At 47.4% G+C, this 17,827-nt stretch overlaps 1 protein-coding gene across 1 annotated transcript in view; it reads right to left on the reverse strand.

The window, feature by feature from the left end:
- Positions 1–7,073: 7,073 nt before the first annotated feature.
- Positions 7,074–17,827, reverse strand: part of KDM5B (lysine demethylase 5B) — a 71,097-nt gene continuing 60,343 nt past the window's right edge. Inside the window, exons 23-27 of the mRNA XM_066239520.1 lie at positions 13,481–13,966; positions 10,533–10,644; positions 9,641–9,795; positions 8,258–8,578; positions 7,074–7,764 (exon numbers count right to left, since the gene is read on the reverse strand). Of these exons, the coding sequence (XP_066095617.1) occupies positions 7,627–7,764; positions 8,258–8,578; positions 9,641–9,795; positions 10,533–10,644; positions 13,481–13,966 (1,212 nt within the window). The 3' untranslated portion in view covers positions 7,074–7,626. The remainder of the gene's footprint in view (positions 7,765–8,257; positions 8,579–9,640; positions 9,796–10,532; positions 10,645–13,480; positions 13,967–17,827) is intronic.

The following is a 17,827-nucleotide window of genomic DNA, read 5'->3' on the forward strand; positions in this document are numbered from 1 at the left end:
AAGTAGTTTGATGTTTATAAACACTAAGCAGGGTTTCAACACGAGGTATCCACATAATCACGCGTAGAGCAATGAAATTAGCTCAAGGGCCCTGGTGCAGGGTGGATTTATAGTGAGTGACCCAGGCAAAATCGAGAACAGGATGGGAGCTGCAGACCGGGCTGCTTGCAGCTTCTTCAGGATGTGATGGGAACCGAGGAATCTAAGCATATGCAGTGCTTCATCAATTTTGTTTCAGAAAAACTACATCAGGAGTTGGGTAGAGGTCCTGGAAGGTCCCTCCCCTGCTGGCTTGTCAGAGGCCACCTGTATGATGCTTACCAGTTTGGCTTCTGAAGCCCAAATGACTAGATTCAATTCTCAGCTAGTTAGTCCATAGGGAAACAGGGAGATCCCCCAAAGTAAGGAGTGCCTAGCATAGTGCCCGATAGTACACACTCAGTAGCCGGCTAGCAAGTGTGTGATGGTCTTTCTCACTTGCCCACGGGCACAGCAACTTTTCCAAGAAAGTCCAGACACCACAGAATGGCTGCAGCCTCCCCATACTTAGCCAATGGCCTGGCTGTGGAGAGTTCAAAGGGACTGACTGCCTCAGCCAGATGCTGCCCCAGGCACTGCGCTGCGGCCTTAGCACATGCTCCCCAGGTATGGTGCCCATGTTCCAGACGTCGTGTGAGGCTGCAGGTATGGGGGTGCTCAACATGCTGGGCAAGTATGTAACTGGGCTCCCTGGCAGCCCAGGAACTTGCTCTGCTTCAACACATAGCCTCTTCAGCCTTAAATCTTACAACTCAGTCGTCTCCTAAACAGCCAGTCAGATGAAGTACTGCACTTTCTAAGGGGTTTGAGGTTGCAAAAGTTTGGAATGAAGAGACTTTGGGTGTCTTTAAGCCCACCACGGCCTCCCCTCCAGTGGGCTGACCAGCTCGTCCCAGCCCAGGAATCTGGGAGGAATGCAGCCCATTCCTGGTCCTCTGCTGCCCCCTTCTGTTCTTGTTAGAAGTTCCGCTGTCCTGTCCTGCAGGGCCTAAAAACACCCACTCCTTTCTCCAGTGTTCGAGCACACCTAACCCCATGGTTTCAGCGTATTAGGGACAAATATAGGAAGCACCATAAATGTGACAGCCATTACTTCAGACTGCAAAACAGGCCACTCTTCCTGGGCAAAAATGCTGTAGCCCTGGGCACAAGTGTCCCTTCAGGATTCCTGCCCTCAAAGTATCTGGCTGACATGAAGCATGCCAAACACTGACATGCTCCATATTTCAAATTCTAAATCAGGTACGAACTCTAAAGCCAACATGGGCACAAATTTGCATCAAAATTCCTACCACCCTGGCGCAGTGGATAACGCATCGACCTGGAAATGCTGAGGTCGCCAGTTCGAAACCCTGGGCTTGCCTGGTCAAGGCACATATGGGAGTTGATGCTTCCAGCTCCTCCCCCCCTTCTCTCTCTCTGTCTCTCTCTCCTTCGCTCTCTCCTCTCTAAAAATGAATAAAGAAAAAAAAAATTCCTACCACCCACCCACACTCATAGAGAGAGATGACCACGTATGTGTTTGAAGGATTACACGACACGTAGAGCCTAAGAAAAAGCAATGACTGACTCTTAGCTATGGACACCTGAGAACACAATGATGTGCCAGACGTCACAGTGCAGAGGAAAACACATGGCCTGTGTTAACAGGACCCACAGGCTTGCGGTGTGGCTCAGCCACCAGCTACAGGCCTCCAATGTTCTATGCATATCCCCCCAAACACCACATCTCTTCCTCCCGCTCAGTCTATAGACTCCCGTGTCCGCTTCCATGAGAACTCAAGCCAGCCTCTTGCAGGCCCTGTCCTGGCCCCTTCTCCAATGAAAAGGCTCTCAGGGAAGCAACTAACAAGTGTCCAGGCAGCACACCTGTTCTCTGATTAGGGCCAGCCTTCCCCTGTACCCAGGGAGCCTTTGTCCCTAATCTCTGCTGTTCCCAAAAATGTATTTAAAGATCAAAGTTGGGGAAGGTGGTGCATGAGTAAGGGATGGAGCCTGTAATTCCTAAAAACACTGAAGGTTGCCTAAACTCACTTTTAATGTTTGTCTCTAAACAGCCCATCTAAGCAGGACAAACGCCCCATCACTGCAGGGAGATCCATGGCGCCCTCTGGTGGCCAAGCCTGGAGTGGCAGTCAGAGCTGCCTTCAGGCGTGGCCCCGCAGGGTTCCAGGGAAATCCGCACAGCTGCCACTCTAAAGTGTTCACTTTCGTGCCTTAGGAATCTCTTTTTTTGGGGGGAGGGGGCAGTGGAGTGGGACGGAAATAATATAAGACCAGGCTGGGCACTTGTGCCCACCATGACCTCTACTAGATAATCTTCCAGGGCGTGACAAGGCTGAGACCTGTGCCCAGGTCTTGCCTCCTCTTATGAAATTGCCTAACTGAGGATGCACAGTGGTACCTGGTTAGGCCAGCACGACCATGGAACACAGGCGCTGGCCATCTGTTCTCAGTATTTATAAGGAAAAAGATACTTAAGGCATACCCCCCATACAACCAAGGCTACTTCAAGGTTAAGATGGCTGCTGGATTTTAAGACATCTCTAGAAATCACAGGCACCTCACAACCTAGGCCACAAAAAAGCAGATGACCTATTGGTGGCTGTAGCTCTCACTCTATGTCTGGGAACAAAAGGAAGGTAAGGGCAGGGACAGAGGCATAAAGCAGGTTCACCGGTGCTAGAGCCCATGAGCTCAGTTCAAGACCTGTAGAGCCCTCAAAGGAACCAGCGAAGCCCACTGAGATAAGTACTTTCCTAGAACAAGGTACAGGCCCAGGTCAGTCTCATCTGATTCCAACATCCACCTCTCCTTAGACTGTTCATCTCTGGATACTACCTATGTATCATGAAGGGCACCCTAAGGAGCAGTGACTATGACAGGTCACCACTTAGCATTAAAAGAACAAAATCATAAGTGTGCCATAAATGGCCAGTGGATCCAGACAGCTCCACAAGCCTTGAGCATCTTTAACAGACTTGCCAGCTCTGGACCAAGGGCTTCAAAGAGTAGACACCCTCCTAACCAACTCCACATTCCTCCTGAGGAACACACCCTCAGCCTGGGCCTGCTCAGCACCTGAATTCTGTCCCCAGCTCACCTGCTGAGTGGCACTTGTCTCTCACTGTGTAACAGTCCATCTGTTACAGTGATTGCCTTAATTACATAAACCAATGAACTTAAGTGTGAAGACTTCAAATAAAAACTAGGTTGAGAGCATCGGCCTGGTGTGCGGGGGACCCGGGTTCGATTCCCGGCCAGGGTACACAGGAGAAGTGCCCATTTGCTTCTCCACCCCCCCCCCCTTCCTCTCTGTCTCTCTCTTCCCCTCCCGCAGCCAAGGCTCCATTGGAGCAAAGACAGCCCGGGTGCTGGGGATGGCTCCTTGGCCTCTGCCCCAGGCGCTGGAGTGCAACAGAGCGATGCCTGGAGGGGCAAAGCATTGCCCCCTGGTGGGCAGAGCGTCGCCCCTGGTGGGCGTGCGGGGTGGATCCCAGTCGGGCGCATGTGGGAGTCTGTCTGACTGTCTCTCCCCGTTTCCAGCTTCGGGGGGGGGGGGAACAAAACAAAAAAAACAAAACTAGATTGAATTGCTTATAAAATCTGTGGTTAAATCAGGTACAAATGAAACTCTTACAAAGGATTAGAGAAAACTAGTAACTAGTTAAACAGTAAAATAATTAAGTTTCTTCACAATGTCTAAATTTTTTATCCATTTCAAAGGAAACCCAAGCTGAAAACCTGCATTAAACTGGTGTGCACTTTTACTGAGAATGAAGGCTCTGATCTCCAATCTTCCTCAATTTTAGAGTTTACTGCATGAACATACATTCATGTAGGTTACATTAAATGTGTATTTTTCATCTCTGTCAATCTACCTGTACCAATTCTACGCAAAGAGGCTTTCTTTTGTCTGTGTTCCTGCTACATTTATGGAAAAGTACTGGCAAGGGCAGACTGAGTCCACGCTTCCAACGAGGAATGTTTGCCAGGAGCTCAATTTTCTTAGAGAGGGAGTTTTGGGCACTTACTTTAAATAGAGCAAGTAACTTTTGTTTCCCCAGAAAGGCAATTTTTAAAATTTCTCTATTTCCCATCCAAGGGGCAAGAGAAAGAATAGGCGCTTGGCTTCCACTCACCTGGAATAGATCAAATGACCTCCTAAGTCCATTCCTCTGTCACAATGCAGCAGGTTACCCTGAAAATAAAAGACACAACTAAACTCACCGGGCCCCAGCCCTTCATTCTTGAACAATGAACCCAAAACCGGGCAGGAGCTGGTTGATCTGTTCTGTTGTTGGCAGGCTTAAATGTTCCATTTCTACTGATAAAAATGTAAACATGTACTCCTCCTTAAGCAATTTTGAAACACAAAAATCTGTTACATAAACTTGGAAGACATGAGATACACTCTTTACAAATTGATTCTTTAAGCTTTGAAAATGTATTTACAAGTTTTACTTTATGTAAGCCCCTTTTCCGTACATTTCTGTGACAACTTCCACACTGAAGCTCTCAGAGGAAGCTGAGAGGCTTAAAAAGAGCCTCAGGAAAGACCAGAGAGTGGGCAAAGCTGTCAGGCCACCTTGCTGGTGCTCAACCAGGGCTCTCCAGTAGAGCTGAACAGACACTGGGATCTTCACTGTTGTCCTCTGTTCTTCTTCCCAACAGACAGTTCCATGGGAAGGGATTTCTGCATTGTTATGTGATAAAGACCATTTTAATATGGGCTGATGTTGAGCACAGACTAGCAGTTACTGATACAACAGGCAATGCCTCTTGAAGTCATTGTTACAGGGAGGGATACAGCACCTATAATCCATTCATCAGCCAAATTGCAGGAATCTGGCAGGACCAAGCCCAGAAAAACACCTATGAGCACTACCTACTAATCAATGCCTAAGCCAAGCAGAATGCAAATACCCAGAGACTCTAAATCAGAGAGAGGCAGAAACCCATTACAAAAGGGCCTTCCGAGCACAACAGGTGGGATGATACCAAGCCCACCCTCCTGGGTAGGCATCAACTCTGCTCTCAGGCTTATGTCACACAAAAACCAAAGGGGGCCGCATGCTTTTTATGGTGGCATCTCAGATACCTCTGCCAAAACCTCAACACCTTCATGTGGTGTTGTTCAATACTCTGTGTGGCACAGTGAGCGGGGAGACCCAGGCTCCTCCCCACTTGCACCCCATTGCAGCAGCAGCTCTGGCTTTAGGTTAACCTTGAGACAGAAAAGGAGCGCCACCTCCCTCCCACCTGGGAAGCTGGGCCCAGCCATAGAGCAGCTGGCCTCCCACACAGCTCATCTGCGCGGTGCTCTCTGTAGGCTGGAGAAGACCTGAGTCTGACCTAGAAGAGCAGGGGGCACTCATCCACCAGTCTGTCTGTGCACACTGACCCTAACTCAGGTCCGTTCTAACAGTCCTCTCCCTCCTGTCGGGCTGAGTGTTTCATCTTCGTTCCGCACGCTCAGGTGTTTCTCTAGGACGCAGCCTGGCTTCAGTGAACACTCCATACACGGTTTTTAGATAACATCACCCTGTTGTCATTCCGTGTACAAGACAGAGGTATCGATTGGAAGGTAAACACTGTGCTCACCTGGAGTATCAGTGTAGAGCTAGAAACTGGGACACACTGCCCACGCCTTGTCACTTACTAGCTGTAACTCCGAGCAGCTGATGCTGTTAACTTCAGCATCATCATAAAAAGATCAGTGGCTTGCATCTGGGAAGGGGAAGGTCTGAATACACTCTCCTGCCTTCCCCTCATTCAGCAAGGCAGACTCCACCTCACCACAGACACTACTGTTAGGGACTGTATATGACAACAGGTGAGGAAGAACAGTTGGTGGAGCAGGGAGGTACACACCAAATGGGCAAAAGCTCTCTGAAGGTAAAGCCTTCATTCTAGCTTACTTTCTCAATGAACAGACAGGTGGTATACTGTCCCAATGTCAGGGACTCCAAGAATTGGGACATTTAGAATGCCAAACCACCATTATTCCAGATTGTACTCTGGAGATTCTCCTCTGTCGGACCCAGGACCCCCTCCAGACAAGGAGAAACACAACTGTGGGAAAAGTGCAGACAACTAGGAGTCCTTCTTAAAGAGATTTAATTATGTCAATTGCATAAAAGGAATTATTACATTTAACCCTCTGCTACATCACAAACTGCTGTATTGTTTTGTTTTATAAAGACCCATTGGTTCTACCCATCCTCAGGTTTATGGCTATAGAATGTGGGGAAAACAACCATTAGAAACAGAAGAATAAAAAGCAAGCCAGGGCCTGTTGTGTTCACCAGAATGTCTTCCCCACGGTGAACAAAAGAGAAAAGGAGGGAAGACTATGGGCTGCCCACAGGCAGTCAGTTAAGGGCAGCCATAGCAGGACGAGACAGGAAGGGAACCGGAAGGCAGAGCTCAGGTGCTCCCCAGCTTCCTTCAACCCAGCTTTCCAAGCCCTTATTTCCTTCTGACATTGCATCCTAAACCAAGTTTCCCTGTCAACTCAAATGTAATGAAAATGTCATTTCTACAAGGACAACTAATTTGAGGCTGGAAATGATTTGCCCACATTCTGAGAAGCATGGCTTTAAAGACAGGTTCTATTCCTTGAAGATTTTGGATGAGATGGTGGGAGATCCTTACTAGTGGGGACTGGAGCCTATGGCACACCGAGTGGGGCAGGATCTATAATAGAACAGCCCCCTAGCGTGTGCAGGCCACATGCACAGCTGCTGCAGCTGGGCTGGCAGAGTGAGGAAGGGCTGCCATCTGGGGGCGCTCAATAACCAGCATTTACTGTTCTAGTTGGACCAAGGATTTATTCACAATATAAACTGCAATGTTTCATACAAGCTACCAAAAAAAAAATAGGAGAGAAAGGGAGGGAGGGAGAAAGCCAATCGACAGCTGCGGCTAGCAGTCACAAGAGCGTCTTTTCTCCATCACTACCTCAGCAGTGACCCTAGACACCAGACATATCGTTCTGCACACCAGCCAGAGGCTGAAGCACCGACACACTGTTTAATTTGTTTTGTTTTAATTCCAGCCACTGAAACCAACACAGAAGTTATTGCTTAAATAAACCTAGTCTATGAGGAAAAGAAAAGTAGATAAACAAACAAAACCCCAATAGTGAAAAACTTAAGTTCCCCAATATGGTAACAGTAAACAAGAGAGAAACTCCTCCAATGAGGATTTACTGGAATTTCGGGTGCCCTCTGGGCACTGAAACTGAATTGGACTCGTGGCCCATAATCTGACAGGCCAGATTCTGATGCTGTGCAGGAAAAGGTGCGAGCTCCAATGCCTTCCAAATGGGTGGGAACCCTGCAAACAGTCAGCATTGCAAACCTCAACAACCACAAACAGCTCTTAAGGAAAAAAATACAAAAGGTGTCAAAAAATTTTTTAGTTGTTTTTTGTTTTTTTCAAAGAGTTCTGGAAAAATGATCCATAAGGAATAGAAATAGCACCGTTTACAGGCTGGTCTGGATGCCAGTCCTGTAGCTTTGCTGAGAAACTGAAGCAATCTTGGTTGGAGTCCTGAATGACAGTAAGTGGGGTGTTTTGGGTTTATTTTCGGCTTGGTGCGTCCTTCCCAGTACAGCGCACACAGACGTAGTCTTCCTTCTCTGCCATCTCTGGAGAGACACCAACACAGACCTGATGGAACCACTGGTTGCAGCTGCCATCACACTGGACCCAGTCCACCTGGTTACAAAGAGCAGGGAGACGGGATTTTCAGAGGAGAATGGGGATTCACATCTGGGCAGGCCAGCCTCAGAACAGTCAGGCCGTTTGCCAGCAATGGCCACCGTCCCATCACTGGGACCTCTGGCATGACAGCCAAAGCAACTGAGTCAGAGCCATTCTTCAAGTCGTGACTGCTTTGGGGTGAGACAGTGCTGCCCTGTGACAAGTAAGCAAAGGGCGTACATCAGCATCCCTCCCACCTTCTGAGCGCCGGGACGGTGACAGCTGGAGGAGCAGGAAAAGGAACAAGGGAAGAGAAGAGTTTCTTCGAGAAAAGGGAGAAGGCCCAGGACGATGGTAAGAGCAGAGAGACCAGTGGGGGAGGCTGAGCAACCATTCAGATCAACTCAGAGCAGGTAAGCAGCAGAAAAAGACCCCGCGAGGTGAGGGCTGCTCACGGGGTTTCGGAGTGAAGGGAAAGCTCGTCCTCTAAGGCCCAAACCTCACTGACCTCGTCTCCTTCTGGCTGCAGGCAGCTCCCAGCTGGGCAGATGGCATCTTCATCCTCAGAGTCCTCCTGCTCGGAATAGGAAGTGTCTGAGGGCAGGGAATGTGTGTCGGCAGAGCGGACTAATTCACAGCTACGCTCTCTCTCTAACTGGAAAGTGTCTGTGTCCCTGGGGTGGCTCAGTTTCATCTTCTTCTCCCTGGGTGCCCGCACTTTCCTCAAGCGACCCCATCGCTCGCTGGCGAAGCCTGTTCTCTCTGGGCGTCTCTTCAGCTTCCTCTCCAGGCTGCCAATTCCGTCTCGCTTCCCGCGACAGCACTCATTCTGGGTGGGACAAGAGCAAACTCTGTTGTAGCCTCCAGTTTGCTTACAACTAACACTAGTGAGAGGCTGATCAACATCATCAAGAGAAACCAGACGAGGCCCCATCAATGCTGAAAAATATTGCGTCCTAACGCTCGCCATTACCTCCTCCCTCTTGTCCTACAGGACAACCTACCTTATGTTAGTGCTGTCAGAGGAAGCTGAAAAGGAAAGATGTGACAGACATGACTACACTCCAAATCAGCCAATCAGCAACAGGGAGTGGGGAGATGCCTCCATTCTTCTTTCAGCAAAACCCATGAAAAAGGGATACTACAGAGCTTCTGTGCAGTCATTTCTGCTTATCCTCTGGCCCACACACTTCTGGAACCATGCGAACACCCACCTTCCTCCAGTACATGTATCCCCGCCCTCAGGAGCAGGTGCCACACTGGTGTCACAATGACAGTACAATTAATTCTCAATGCCAGTACAGCCCTCAGGCTCTCCTCAGTGAGCCTCTCCCCCGTCCTCGCTGTGCTCTCAGGGGCCTTCCATGCTCCAGATCAGTGAGTGCATCAACAGGAAGGAGCAGCTACAACCCAGGACATTCTATGGGGTCCCCTTGAGCTAAGTCAGCACTCAACACAGTTGTTCTGTCTCACCCGGCCCTTCTATCAGCCATCTCGTTAGGGTCAGAGGAGTTAAAGCATTTGTTAAATGTTAACTCCAAGAGTATCTGTGACTTTTGAAAGTTTTACTCCAAAAGGCCTTTCCACTATAATTGCATTTCCATCCATATCATGTTTCTCTTTCAGAAACAAACAAAACCCTGCTTCTAGCAATTATTATGTGGAAATGATGAGAAGCCCCTTGCTAAAAAGAAAGAAATTCAGTGACTTGTAAAGCAGGACCAAAATCCAGGCTTTGAGCCCAAAGTGGTGCCCACTACCTGCCACTGACTGCTGAAGAATGGGGTTCTGAGCCAGGTAATATGCACCCTTTTCTGGATAAAAGACCTAAATTCACCAAATGGCATGGTCCCCCCGCCTCTGCCTCCCCAGCAGCCTCCCAGATACTCGCCTTCTCACTGCTGGGTCTGACTGGTGAGCCTCGGTCAGTTTGCTGAGCAGGACTTGGCTTCACAAGTAAAGTCCGGTAAAGATCCTGAATTTCAGGAAGTGTGACCTGGAGCAGCTGTGCCTCCATCAGCAGTTCGTTCACTTCTGAACTCACACCTGTCACAGAGCAGACCCAGTCACAATGCTGACAACCAGGGTGCTGCACATATATGCAGAACTGGGACACCAGTGGAAGGATCGTCATTCATGTCAATACTAGCCTGTGCTTTTGAATTATGTTCAGTTGAAGTTTAGTTTCACTTAATGTGCTAAAGCACAGTGACTATAACAGAGCCCCAACCAGATTTCCTAAGTCATCTGGTGACTAGGGAAGTGCTAAGTCTACACTGAGCCCTCCCCTTCACTTACTCTAATGCAGGTGAGAATCCCTCAGCCCTAACAGCTTTTATTAGAAGCATAGAACAGCTCAGGATAGGGCCAATATGCTGGTGTGACCAGGGAAAGACTCCAGTTGCAGCTTCAAGCAGTATTCACGGAGGGGACATTTATAGGTACAGACAGAAAAGGAGGCAGGTTCCAGGTGGTGCTTATCTCTAGGATTCCCCACAAACCTCCTAAGTAATAAAGTAACCAGAGAGCCTATGACTTAGCCTCTGATGGAAATGCCTGGCACAGGCTTAACCCTTTCACCCTTGAAGGCAATGGATACAAAGACTTTCTGTACACCTAAACCTTCAAATAGAATTCTTCTCTTCCTTGCAAATACATGGTAACCATTTCCTACATTTGAGGATACCCTCCTTTGTTATAATACTGATCATCCATAACAAAAACCTACTGCAAGATCACTTGTTGCCATCCAGCCCTCAAAATAGTAATAATAAAATACAAACCATGGAGGGGAATGCAACTCTGACCCGTGGAGAAGGGCAAGTGTAAATACGAGGTTCTGTTGTCCCAGTGACCAGGTGAGGAACAGGACTCTGTGCCAGAAGGCAGAGACACCTATGGGAAGGAAATAGTGTTGAGGAAGGCTCTGCCAGGGTTACAGTTAATCCCAACAGTCCAAAGAAAGTAGCAGGCAACCAGAAAGAGACTAGACTTTCCTAAACTGAAAGCCATCTCCTGTCATCTCAGATCTGATAGATCAAGGCACACAAACTCAGCCTTCTGTCCTCCTGATGTTACCTGGACTGATTTCAGAGGGGAAGAGAACCAGGGGGGAACTAAGTCATTTTCTCTGCCTGAGAAAAGTCACACACCCTTTTCTGATGAACATAACAGCACAGTGAACACAGACAGGATGCTCTCAGTAAACCAGCAGAGGAACAGGACTGCTAGACTTCATTCACACCACCTTCCTTACCTTCTTCAGTGTTTCTGGAAGGAGCTAGGAGAAACCCTCCTCTGACCCCAAATTAGTAAATAAAATAACAGTGTCCTTCCCGTTATTAATCAAAATGAACTCCGAAAACTTTGCATAGAGAAAACAAACATCTCTACTATAGGCTGCCCAAATAGCCACCACTCACCTAGGCAATAAGAATGTAACTGATCATTTGCTAAGTGCCAGGCACACTGTATTTCAAAAGCCTATACAGAAATTTTAAAAATGAGGATTATGACAAGAGACTAATTTTCTGCCCTTCTCTCTAACCTGAACAGTGAACTCGCATAACTCATACGACAACTCTAATGAACACAAGGTGTTGTAAAGTAACCGATGAGTTCTAGTGTAGTTTTATTAGTCGGCGGCTGTAAGGGGTTAAACAGACCTAGATCACGTAGCCCCGAAAGCTTGGGGTTTAGGGTTTAATCAAGGTAAAAACTACAAAGTCTAGATAAGGAAGCTTAGTAGGTGCAAGTGCTAGTTACAGAAGCAGAACTGGCAGTGGTTAGCTTATCAGGAAGTCCCTGCTGCACAAGTTCCTGACATGTTGTAACATACTGCTGACAACACAACTTGCGGTTTAGCTCAGTTTGCACTTAACAAAAATTTCAAAATGGTGGTTTCAGAAGGCAAAAATGGTGTAGCTTATGCTAATAGTGTTACATTTTCTTGATACCCTGTCACAAAGGGAGCTGTGATGTCTCTGCTGGAGAGCCATCACGCTAACCTGACAACGAGAAGAAACGCTGTCCCTGGCGGCATTATTTTCTGGCCTCCTCATCCCTCCCTGCAGCCAGTATCCACAGAACACAGAAGGCTCAGCCCAACCCAGGAACAGAGAAAGCACAGATGGTATGAAACCTACATCTTTTCTCTGAGGCAGCAGTGCTAGGACCTTTCAAAACCTGTTTTTCCTGCCCTGGCCAGATAGCATGGCTGGTTGTGCAGTGGTCGGCAAACCACAGCTCACGAGCCACATGCGGCTCTTTGGCCCCTTAAGTGTGACTCAAAGGCCAGCTTAAGAGTACCCTAATTAAGTTAATAACAATGTACCTACCTATATAGTTTAAGTTTAAAAAATTTGGCTTTCAAATTTAAATCATTGTACTGTTGATATTTGGCTCTGTTGACTAATGAATTTGCCGACCACTGGGTTAGAGCATGGTCTCTAACCACAGAAGTTGCCAGTTCGATCCCCGATCAGGGCACAGGCAGGAATGGTTCAATGTTCCTGTCTGTCTCTTTCCCTTCCTCCCTTCCTTCCCCCTTCCTTCCTTCCTTCGTCTCTCGCAGAAGTTTTAAAAATGAAAATAAAAAAGGTACTTAGCTTTCTTTTAAAAAAATGTAACAAAACAAAAACACCTGCCTGACCAGGCAGTGTGGTGCAGTGGATAGAGCGTCGGGCTGGGATGTGGAGGACCCAGGTTCGAAACTCCCGAGGTTGCTTGAGCGCAGGCTCATCCGGCTTGAGCGGAGGCTCACCAGCTTGAGCCAGGGGTGGCTGGCTTGAGTGTGGGATCATAGACATGACCCCATGGTTGCTGGCTTGCACCCAAAGGTTGCTAGCTTGAAGCCTAAGATTGCTGGCTTGAGCCCAAGGTCACTGGCTTGAGCAAGGGGTCACTCTCTCTGCTATAGTCCCCTGGTCAAGGCACATATAAGAAAGCAATCACTGCCTGACCGGGCGGTGGCTCAGTGGATAGAGCGTCGGCCTGGGATGCGGAGAACCCAGGTTCGAGACCCCGAGGTCGCCAGCTTGAGCGTGGGCTCATTTGGTTTGAGCAAAGCTCACCAGCTTGGACCCAAGGTCGCTGGCTTGAGCAAAGGGTTACTTGGTCTGCTGAAGGCCCATGGTCAAGGCACATGAGAAAGCAATCATGAACTAAGGTGTCGCAACGAAAAACTGATAACTGATGCTTCTCATCTCTCTTCGGTCCCTGTCTGTCCCTCTCTCTGACTCTGTCTCTGCAAACAACAACAACAACAACAACAAAAAGAAAGCAGCAATCACTGAACACTAAGGAGCTACAATGAAGAACTAATGCTTCTCATCTCTCTCCCTTCCTGTCTGTCTGTCCCTATCTGACTCTCTCTCTCTCTGTCCAAAAAGAAAGCAACTATGCTTCCAGGTACTAACAGACAAAAAGCAACTTCCTTTTCTCTTACATGAGAGGAGCAGGAAAAAAAGTTGAGCAAAACTTCTAAAAAGAAATGTATTACAAATGTATCTTGGTTTATACACAGAAACGGAAAAGTTCTATGTACCCATGAAAAGATGAAATCTGCTCCAAAGTCACACAATGGGAACAAAGGACCCGCAAAGAGGGGGACTAATGCAAAGTGAACAATGAAACAGGAAGTGAGGACCAGAACCAGCAACGCCTGAGCTCAGTTGGGGACAAGGACACAGCGAAGCAGACTTCAAAGTCGGCAGAGAAAGTTCAGGCTCACCTTGCTGGTCTCTGACACCTGTCCTGCTGAGACTGGCCACCTGCTGTGCGACAGCTCGGAGCCCACGCGGTCCTGCATGGAGGTGAGGCTCCCTGACGACAGCAAGTGCTGGGCTCTGTGCTGCCAGCTCACGGTTCTTTCGATCATGTAGCGCAGCGCGTCCCCCTCTGGAAGGCGCACGCGGATGCGCTGCAGGGAGGCCAGCAGGGGTAGGATCTTTTCTAGAGGGGGTTTCTCTGACCTCTGACAGTGGGGACACAGCCAGATTCGGGGGCCCTGTGGAACACCAGGGACCGCCACACAGCTGGTGTGGAAGGCATCCCTGCAGAGTTCACACTGGATCATTGGGGCAGCTGGAGCCTTCTGACACACGCAGACCTTCGTCTCCACATCGGAGACAGGCGACAGCAGCTTCCTCTCATTGGTTAGTCTGAGGGACTGCAAGGCCTCCATTTCCCTCAGGCGAGCTTCCCCAAGTGCTGCCATCTGAAAAGAAGTCAACACCGAGGACAGCGTCAGAGACTCAGGCTTCCCCTGGGCTCAGAGCACACTCTACACTCAGGCCCTGGCTCTGCCAAGCCTTAGTGAATCTGGCGACACAGTCCACTGTGGCTAAAGTTCCACATGTACAACATGCAGAGAATGCCCTCCTCACAGGCTGCCTGGCACTCAATGTCAGCAGTTACTTAACATATACTTTTTTGTGTGTGTGACAGAGACAGAGAGAGGGACAGACAGGGACAGAGAGACAGGAAGGAAGAAAGAGATGAGAAGCATCAATTCTTACATTACTTTTTAAAAAAATTGATTTTAAGGAGTTAGGAAGAGAAAGAGAGAGAAAGAAAGGAACATCAATTTGTTCCCATATGTGCCCTGACCGAGATCAAACTGGCAACCTCTGTGCCTCAGGACACTGAGTTAACCAACTGAGCTATTTGGCCAGTGCAACATACACCATTTTTAAAAGTCTAACTTTGTGATCATTTATCTTTTAGAAAATTTACATCTCTTAAAGGCACAAGTCTTTCACATTCTCCATGTACTACTTCTGAGGTTCTCTGTCAGCTTCAGATAGAAAGGTTTCTAGAGCAGTCACCACACAGTATAGGCCTCATCTCCAAAGGTCTCCCACATTAAGGCTGTGCATGTGTGTTGGACACAGCAACTATAGATAGTGACCCTGGATCCCTCATGAAAAGCTTCAACAGAAACCTCTGTACCAGACCTTTTTCACACACATGCACGTGCACATAGGCACAACAGAGAAAAATTACATAATTGGGGCAAAGACAAAAGCAAGCTCCTCTTCTGCAGAAAGTGGCCAGCATACTCACACTGTAAAGTCTTTCCTCTCCATCTAAATTTTTTTAATTTTTATTTTATTTATTCATTTTAGAGAGGAAAGAGAGAGAGAGAGAGAGAGAGACAGGGGGGAGGAGCTGGAAGCATCAACTCCCATATGTGCCTTGACCAGGCAAGCCCAGGGTTTCGAACCGGCGACCTCAGCATTTCCAGGTCAACGTTTTATCCACTGTGCCACCACAGGTCAGGCCTTTCCTCTCCATCTAAACAAGAGCCATGTCCCAGGAGAGTGATAAGCTTAACCTGCAGGAGTGACTTGAAGACACAAAACCAGACTCACCTCTCCTTGAGAAGCTAGTGACACTGAACACATTTCTGAACGATCTTTACAATCTGTCCAGCAGGCCGTTCACATCAACAGACCAAGCATCCAGCACCTAAGTCAGTTCAGGCACCACAGACTTACTTATTACATGCCCAAAGTATAAGCAGAGTCTAAATTTTCTTTTTAAGATCTTATTTATTGATTTTGGGGGTGGGGGGAGAGGAAGCATCAATTTGTAGTAGTTGCATGTGTCTTGACCGGGTAAGTCCAGGGTTTCTAACTGGCGAACTCAGCATCCCAGGTTGATGCATTATCCACTGTGCCACCACAGGCAGGCAAGGTGGCTATCTCAAAGCACTGGTTAAGTCAGAGTAAGCCACTACCGCCCTCAACTTAACGTGCAGTTTCCTCAACTTGAGGCTAGACCACTGTTCTCCAGGACCACTGCACTAGTAAAAAGCTGAGCCTTCCCCTGTAAAAACAAAACTATGGGCCACAGAACTATGCCTTTCTCCAGTTCTATTCCCAAGTCTTTAAAATGTTCCTTTGTTGGCCGTCGCAAGTTCAACCCCCGGTCAAGGCAAGAAGCAATCAAGGAGTGCACTTCTAAACGGAACAATAAAATGAGTTGATGCTTCTCTATCTCTTCTCCCATTCTTTCTTTTCCTCTGTTTCTCTCTTTTACAAATCAACGGGAAAAAAATTTTACTGTTAATTTGTCACAGTTAAAACCATTCTTTTTTTTTTTTTTAATTTTTTTTTTTTTTAATTCATTTTTTTAGAGAGGAGAGAGAGACAGAGAGGGAGAGAGAGGAGAGAGACAGAGAGAGAGAAGGGGGGAGGAGCTGGAAGCATCAACTCCCATATGTGCCTTGACCAGGCAAGCCCAGGGTTTCGAACTGGCGGCCTCAGCATTTCCAGGTCAATGCTTTATCCACTGTGCCACCACAGGTCAGGCTAAAACCATTCTTAATCGTCACATCTGCCCACTGTCTGCTCTATCATGACTCACCAGATGAGGCACCCTGTCTAATGCCAGAATCAACTCTCCATTTTTTTTTCTTTTTGGATGGAAAAAAAAATGTATGTATGAGGGATTAGGAAAGAAATGCAAAGATCTAGAAGTGAATCAGGTAACAAACCTTTGGCATAGTAAAAATACTTATTTCTGTAAACAAAAACTATGTACAGGCAGCAGATATGGGTTAGTGTTAACAAGGCACCTTCCTATAGGTTAGAAATGAACAACAAAGGACAGCTCTCTGAGTTCTCCTGGAAACGAACAAGTAATAGAAAAGTCCTTCAAGGAGGGTTCACTGGCTAGAATACACGGTATGCAAAGTTCAGAACAGTGTCTTTCTTTCTTCACAGAAATGAACCACTGATGTGACAGTGGAAAGGAGGACCATATGATGCCAGGAGATGCCCAAGCAGCAGAACCTGCTTAGAACCCAACTGACGGTACAAATACTCCCTAAAAGGCTACATCAAAACTCTTAAATAAATTGAGGCTGTCCCGTGCCAACCACACGAGAGGTCATGCAGCGACAAAGGAAAAGACTGAGAAGAAGGTGCCCTGGCCCAAGGCACCGTTCATTCCAGTCCTGGTAGCAGCTGTGCTCCTACACTAGAATAGGCAATGCTTTATGCCATTAAAAGCATCTAGGAGGAACTACATCCAACTAAAAAGCGTCTGCACTGCAAAGAAAACCAACAAAATGAAAAGGCACCTGCCAAATGGGGGGAAATACTGACAACTCATATAACTGATAAGGGTTAAGATCCAAATTTCATAAAGAACTCATACAACAGCCTGACCAGGCGGTGGCGCAGTGGATAGAGCATTGGACTGGGATGCGGAGGACCCAGGTTCGAGACCCTGAGGTCGCCAGCTTGAGCGCAGACTCATCTGGTTTGAGCAAAAATTCACCAGCTTGGACCCAAGGTCATTGGCTCAAGCAAGGGGTTACTCAGTCTGCTGAAGGCCCATGGTCAAGGCACATATGAGAAAGCAATCAATGAACAACTAAGGTGTTACAATAAGCAACAAAAAAACTCCTAATGTTTGATGCTTCTCATCTCTCCGTTCCTGTCTGTCCCTGTCTATCCCTCACTCTGATTCTGTCTCTGTAAAAAAATAATAATAAAATATAAAAATAAAAAAAAGAACTCATACAACAAAACATCAAAACACTAAACAATCTGAATAAAAATGAGCAGAGAATTTCAAGACATTTTCCCAAAGACAAGCATACAGGTGGCCAACAGGTACATGAAAAGATACTAAGCATCACTCATCATCAGGAAAATACAACTCAGAACCACAATGAGGTTATCACCTCACACCTGTCAGAATGGCTGTTACCAAACCCAAGAAATACCAAGTGCTGGCGAGAATGTGGAGACAAGAGACCCCCGTGCATTGCGGGTGCAGCCACTGGAGAACACTATGAAGATTCCTCAAAACATTAAAAATAAAACTATGATAGCTGATCCAGCAATTCTACTTCTAGGTATTTATCCGAAGGAAATGAAACACAAACTCAAAGAGATATCTGCATCCCCATGTTCCCAGCAGCCTGACTTACAACAGCCAAGACATGGGAACAACCTAAGTGCCCACGATGGATGAGTGTATAAAGAAAATGTGATGCATTGCCTGTAGTGAAACAGTGGATACAGCGCCAACCTGGAATGCTGAGGTCGCTGGTTTGAAACCC

Source organism: Saccopteryx bilineata, chromosome 1 (assembly GCF_036850765.1).
Source record: "Saccopteryx bilineata isolate mSacBil1 chromosome 1, mSacBil1_pri_phased_curated, whole genome shotgun sequence".
In the NCBI taxonomy this organism is placed as follows: Eukaryota; Metazoa; Chordata; class Mammalia; order Chiroptera; family Emballonuridae; genus Saccopteryx; species Saccopteryx bilineata.